This window comes from Gobio gobio, assembly GCF_949357685.1.
Source record: "Gobio gobio genome assembly, chromosome: 18".
Classification (NCBI taxonomy): domain Eukaryota; kingdom Metazoa; phylum Chordata; class Actinopteri; order Cypriniformes; family Gobionidae; genus Gobio; species Gobio gobio.
Window position 1 is genome coordinate 782,501 of NC_137111.1, and position 7,500 is coordinate 790,000.

At 53.1% G+C, this 7,500-nt stretch overlaps 1 protein-coding gene across 1 annotated transcript in view; it reads right to left on the reverse strand.

Annotated features, from left to right (window-relative positions):
- Positions 1-7,500, reverse strand: part of pnpt1 (polyribonucleotide nucleotidyltransferase 1) — a 20,998-nt gene that overhangs the window by 12,487 nt on the left and 1,011 nt on the right. The window contains exons 3-13 of the mRNA XM_079841981.1: positions 3,400-3,474; positions 3,087-3,192; positions 2,936-2,985; positions 2,437-2,500; positions 2,317-2,364; positions 2,117-2,230; positions 1,850-2,036; positions 1,676-1,727; positions 388-445; positions 214-310; positions 32-134 (exon numbers count right to left, since the gene is read on the reverse strand). Of these exons, the coding sequence (XP_079698107.1) occupies positions 32-134; positions 214-310; positions 388-445; positions 1,676-1,727; positions 1,850-2,036; positions 2,117-2,230; positions 2,317-2,364; positions 2,437-2,500; positions 2,936-2,985; positions 3,087-3,192; positions 3,400-3,474 (954 nt within the window). The remainder of the gene's footprint in view (positions 1-31; positions 135-213; positions 311-387; positions 446-1,675; positions 1,728-1,849; positions 2,037-2,116; positions 2,231-2,316; positions 2,365-2,436; positions 2,501-2,935; positions 2,986-3,086; positions 3,193-3,399; positions 3,475-7,500) is intronic.

Consider the following 7,500-nt stretch of genomic DNA (forward strand, 5'->3'; position numbering starts at 1 on the left):
GGCTCTAGCGTGTGCTGTACCGTGTCCTGACCTGTGTCTGACCCCTCTGGAAGAGAGCCGAGCCATGGAGTGGCTTAAACACGTCCACCTCGCAGGAGATGTTGCGTAGAGACGTGAGATCTCTTCCATCACACCTGTCACATGACCTGTGTGTTACTAGACTCACCAACACCAACATCAGCACTTACATGAAGAGTTGAGTATGGCAGTTACCGTCTGTATTCCTGAAGAACCAGGTTCCTGAAGATCTCTCTGGAGACGCAGTTGAAGGCCTCCACCACCTCAAACGCCTCCGCCTGCGGAAACTTCTCTGCAGACATCACACAGCATCAGCGTTACACAGCGCACACACACACCAATCAGAGCGGCTGATGGACGAGCACACACCTCTGATCTGCTCCTCGGCCTCCAGACGGATCTTATTAATCGCTTCATCTCTGGATATCTGAGGAAACACACACACACTTAAAGGGTTAGTTCACCCAAAACTGTAAATTGTGTCATTAATGACTGAGCCTCATGTGGTTGGACACCCGTCAGACCTCCGTTCATCTTCAGACACAAATGAAGATATTTTAGTGTAAATCTGATGCTCTGAAAGGCCTCCATTGGCTCAACTTTACACTCTCAAGACCCTTAAAAGACACTAAAGACTAAAGTTACAAAGTCCATCTCACTACAGCGGCTCTACAATAACTTTATAAATCGGCGAGAATAGTTTTTGTGTGCAAAAAAACCCTAAATAACGACTTATATAGTGATGATGATTTCAAAACACGGCATCATGAAGCTTCGATGCGTTATGAAACAGTGAGTGATTCATGATTCGGATCGCGTGTCAAACCGCCAAACTGCTGAAATTTGGCGATCCAAACCGCTGAATCGACTCACTGATTCATAACGCTCTGAACCGCTGAATCGACTCACTGATTCATAACGCTCTGAACCGCTGAATCGACTCACTGATTCATAACGCTCTGAACCGCTGAATCGACTCACTGATTCATAACGCTCTGAACCGCTGAATCGACTCACTGATTCATAACGCTCTGAACCGCTGAATCGACTCACTGATTCATAACGCTCTGAACTGCTGAATCGACTCACTGATTCATAACGCTCTGAACCGCTGAATCGACTCACTGATTCATAACGCTCTGAACCGCTGAATCGACTCACTGATTCATAACGCTCTGAACCGCTGAATCGACTCACTGATTCATAACGCTCTGAACTGCTGAATCGACTCACTGATTCATAACGCTCTGAACCGCTGAATTGACTCACTGATTCATAACGCTTCGAAGCTTCATGATGCAGTGTTTTGAAATCGTCATCACTATATAAGTCGTTATTTAGGGTTTTTTTGCGCACAGAAACTATTCTCGTCTTCATAAAGTTATTGTAGAGCCGCTGTAGTGAGATGGACTTTGTAACTTTAGTCTTTAGTGTCTTTTAAGGGTCTTGAGAGTGTAAAGTTGAGCCAATGGAGGCCTTTCAGAGCATCAGATTTACACTAAAATATCTTCATTTGTGTCTGAAGATGAACGGAGGTCTGACGGGTGTCGGACGATATGAGGTAAGTAATTAATGACAGAATTTTCAGTTTTGGGAGAAGTAACCCTTTAATCCCACATGAGATCAGACACAGTGCTGGTGTGACGCTGACACTCACCTTGTCATGAGTGAAGTCTGTGAATACACCATAGATCTTATCAGATGTCAACCTGAGGAGAAATCAGCCAATCAAACGCTGTGTCATGAGGAACACATTTAGACTGGGGTTTACAATGCCCTAACAAACACAGCACAGTTTTATGGCTCATATTTCCCCCAAAATGCGTCTCACTGTCGAGTGAAGTCCGCCATCTCGGCGGAGGCAGTGAAGAGTTTGGCAGGAGTGCGTTTGGTCACTTTCATCTCGCGGCTCATCTGCTGAATGGCCTGAATGATCTGCTGCGTGTGTTTGACGCCCAGCTTCACCGCGTGACTGAAGTCCTGCTGTAGGACGTTCTCTGCCGCGGCCTCTATCATCACTACACACACACACACACACACACCATCAGAACGGGAGCGCGGAGCATCATGGGTAAAGCGGAGCTGAAGTCTCACCGACCCACTTGGCTGGACGGGGCTCCGGCGATCACGAGGTTCAGCGTGCTGGAGTTCATCTCTGAGCGAGTGGGGTTGACGATGAACTCTCCGTCCACCAGGCCGACGCGCACCGCACCTGAAACGAGCCGCAGCGTCACACACACACACACACACACACACACACTGCATTCACAGACACACCTGTACGAGTGGTGGACTCACCGATGGGGCCGTTCCAGGGAATATCAGACAGAGCCAGAGCCGCAGACGCTGAGGGACAATCAACAGGCATCAGACACACACACACACACACATTACAGACGCGTGAGAGAGATATCATACCTCCATTAATGGCCAGAACATCAGGGTCATTGACTCCATCAGCGGCTAGTATGTTACACAGCACCTTCAGCACAGACACACAGAGGGAATCTCATCAAGGGTTTCAGAGTCAGAAACACAACAGCACTGCACGTGTGATACACACACTGCTGAAGAGAGGCTGTGTCCCAAATAACACACTACACACTTATACTATGTACTTTTTATGGTTATTTTGATGATTTTGATGAGGGCGGGGCCACCTGTCACTCAAACCACAACCATCCAATCAATTCCCCACAGACACACTCAAGCTCCACCCTACATTTGTTCTTGTTTGCACTTCACTCGATATACGGCACAATAGAGGAGAAACACCAGCGTGACTTCACTCTCATGAGGAGTTTAAAAGAAGATCCATGTGATCCAAACATGTGGGACAGCAGAAAACCTCTCAGAACATGTGGAGGATCAGTGTTTGTGAGCACAGCTCCTGCATGAGATCAGGTGAGCGTCACACCTGTGTGTCGTAGAAGTATCCGGAGGGAAACAGCGGCCTGATGGAGCGATCTGCACACACACACACAGGCAATGCATTACTGACTCATGTGTGAGAGAGTGTGTATGTGTGAGTTAGTGTGAGTGTGTGTATGTGTGTGTGTGTGTCTGACCAATCAGCCGGCTGGTCAGGATCTCCGAGTCTGTGCTGCCCAGCTCTCGTCTCAGGTGGTTGGTGGGGATTCGTCCTGCGGCCGCTGCTTTCTGTCTGTAATCCACCTGATGACCTCACAGAAAACACAGTGTGTCATGATTCACAGAGCCCACACACACACTGTACAGTTTCAGGAATGACAACCGGATTGAAATAAGAGACTTAATTCCATAATGATCGTTCCGAAAGGAGTCGAGGCTTGTTCCTCTTTCCCCGTCACATGTCTGGAATAAATCAGTGTATGTGGTAAACATGCTAGAGGCGTGTCTCACCACGAGAGGCATGAAGAAAGCGGTGGCCGGTTTGCTCTTGCTGACAGCTGTGACCATCACTGACGTCTCGCCAAACTGCAATCACAGACAGAGCGATCATCACCAAACACACTCACCCTGACCACTGCAGACTCACTCACTCCCCATAACCACTGCACACTCACTCACTCACCCTGACCACTGCAGACTCACTCACTCCCCATAACCACTGCACACTCACTCACTCACCCTGACCACTGCAGACTCACTCACTCACCCTGACCACTGCAGACTCACTCACTCACCCTGACCACTGCAGACTCACTCACTCCCCATAACCACTGCACACTCACTCACTCACCCTGACCACTGCAGACTCACTCACTCACCCTGACCACTGCAGACTCACTCACTCACCCTGACCACTGCAGACTCACTCACTCACCCACCCTGACCACTGCAGACTCACTCACTCACCCTGACCACTGCACACTCACTCACTCACTCACCCTGACCACTGCAGACTCACTCACTCACCCTGACCACTGCAGACTCACTCACTCACCCTGACCACTGCACACTCACTCACTCACTCACCCTGACCACTGCAGACTCACTCACTCACCCTGACCACTGCAGACTCACTCACTCACCCTGACCACTGCAGACTTACTCACTCACCCTGACCACTGCACACTCACTCACTCACTCACCCTGACCACTGCAGACTCACTCACTCACCCTGACCACTGCAGACTCACTCACTCACCCACCCTGACCACTGCAGACTCACTCACTCACCCTGACCACTGCACACTCACTCACTCACTCACCCTGACCACTGCAGACTCACTCACTCACCCTGACCACTGCAGACTCACTCACTCACCCTGACCACTGCAGACTCACTCACTCACCCTGACCACTGCAGACTCACTCACTCACCCACCCTGACCACTGCAGACTCACTCACTCACCCTGACCACTGCACACTCACTCACCCTGACCACTGCAGACTCACTCACTCACCCTGACCACTGCAGACTCACTCACTCACCCTGACCACTGCAGACTCACTCACTCACCCTGACCACTGCACACTCACTCACTCCCTCACCCTGACCACTGCAGACTCACTCACTCACCCTGACCACTGCAGACCCACTCCCTCACTCACTCACCCTGACCACTGCACACTCACTCACTCACTCACTCACCCTGACCACTGCAGACCCACTCCCTCACTCACTCACCCTGACCACTGCAGACTCACTCACTCACCCTGACCACTGCAGACTCACTCACTCCCCCTGACCACTGCAGACTCACTCACTCACCCTGACCACTGCAGACTCACTCACTCACCCTGACCACTGCACACTCACTCACTCACTCACTCACCCTGACCACTGCAGACTCACTCACTCACCCTGACCACTGCACACTCACTCACTCACTCACTCACCCTGACCACTGCAGACTCACTCACTCACCCTGACCACTGCAGACCCACTCCCTCACCCTGACCACTGCAGACTCACTCACTCACCCTGACCACTGCACACTCACTCACTCACTCACCCTGACCACTGCAGACTCACTCACTCCCCCTGACCACTGCAGACTCACTCACTCCCCCTGACCACTGCAGACTCACTCACTCCCCCTGACCACTGCAGACTCACTCACTCCCCCTGACCACTGCAGACTCACTCACTCACCCTGACCACTGCAGACTCACTCACTCCCCCTGACCACTGCAGACTCACTCACTCACCCTGACCACTGCAGACTCACTCACTCACCCTGACCACTGCAGACTCACTCACTCACCCTGACCACTGCAGACTCACTCACTCACCCTGACCACTGCAGACTCACTCACTCACCCTGACCACTGCAGACTCACTCACTCACCCACCCTGACCACTGCAGACTCACTCACTCACCCTGACCACTGCACACTCACTCACTCACTCACCCTGACCACTGCAGACTCACTCACTCACCCTGACCACTGCAGACTCACTCACTCACCCTGACCACTGCAGACTCACTCACTCACCCTGACCACTGCACACTCACTCACTCCCTCACCCTGACCACTGCAGACTCACTCACTCACCCTGACCACTGCAGACCCACTCCCTCACTCACTCACCCTGACCACTGCACACTCACTCACTCACTCACTCACCCTGACCACTGCAGACTCACTCACTCACCCTGACCACTGCAGACTCACTCCCTCACCCTGACCACTGCAGACTCACTCACTCACCCTGACCACTGCACACTCACTCACTCCCCCTGACCACTGCACACTCACTCACTCCCCCTGACCACTGCAGACTCACTCACTCCCCCTGACCACTGCAGACTCACTCACTCACCCTGACCACTGCAGACTCACTCACTCACCCTGACCACTGCAGACTCACTCACTCACCCTGACCACTGCAGACTCACTCACTCACCCTGACCACTGCAGACTCACTCACTCACCCTGACCACTGCAGACTCACTCACTCACCCACCCTGACCACTGCACACTCACTCACTCACCCTGACCACTGCACACTCACTCACTCACCCTGACCACTGCAGACTCACTCACTCACCCTGACCACTGCACACTCACTCACTCACCCTGACCACTGCACACTCACTCACTCCCCCTGACCACTGCAGACTCACTCACTCCCCCTGACCACTGCAGACTCACTCACTCACCCTGACCACTGCAGACTCACTCACTCACCCTGACCACTGCAGACTCACTCACTCACCCTGACCACTGCAGACTCACTCACTCACCCTGACCACTGCAGACTCACTCACTCACCCTGACCACTGCAGACTCACTCACTCACCCTGACCACTGCAGACTCACTCACTCACCCTGACCACTGCAGACTCACTCACTCACCCTGACCACTGCAGACTCACTCACTCACCCTGACCACTGCAGACTCACTCACTCACCCACCCTGACCACTGCAGACTCACTCACTCACCCTGACCACTGCACACTCACTCACTCACTCACCCTGACCACTGCAGACTCACTCACTCACCCTGACCACTGCAGACTCACTCACTCACCCTGACCACTGCAGACTCACTCACTCACCCTGACCACTGCACACTCACTCACTCCCTCACCCTGACCACTGCAGACTCACTCACTCACCCTGACCACTGCAGACCCACTCCCTCACTCACTCACCCTGACCACTGCACACTCACTCACTCACTCACTCACCCTGACCACTGCAGACTCACTCACTCACCCTGACCACTGCAGACTCACTCACTCACCCTGACCACTGCAGACTCACTCACTCACCCTGACCACTGCAGACTCACTCACTCACCCTGACCACTGCAGACTCACTCACTCACCCTGACCACTGCAGACTCACTCACTCACCCTGACCACTGCAGACTCACTCACTCACCCTGACCACTGCAGACTCACTCACTCACCCTGACCACTGCAGACTCACTCACTCACCCTGACCACTGCAGACTCACTCACTCACCCTGACCACTGCAGACTCACTCACTCACCCTGACCACTGCAGACTCACTCACTCACCCTGACCACTGCAGACTCACTCACTCACCCTGACCACTGCAGACTCACTCACTCACCCTGACCACTGCAGACTCACTCACTCACCCTGACCACTGCAGACTCACTCACTCACCCTGACCACTGCAGACTCACTCACTCACCCTGACCACTGCAGACTCACTCACTCACCCTGACCACTGCAGACTCACTCACTCACCCTGACCACTGCAGACCCACTCCCTCACTCACTCACCCTGACCACTGCAGACTCACTCACTCACCCACCCTGACCACTGCAGACTCACTCACTCACCCTGACCACTGCAGACTCACTCACTCACCCTGACCACTGCAGACTCACTCACTCACCCTGACCACTGCAGACTCACTCACTCACCCTGACCACTGCAGACTCACTCACTCACCCTGACCACTGCAGACTCACTCACTCACCCTGACCACTGCAGACTCACTCACTCACCCTGACCACTGCAGACTCACTCACTCACCCTGACCACTGCAGACTCACACACTCACACACA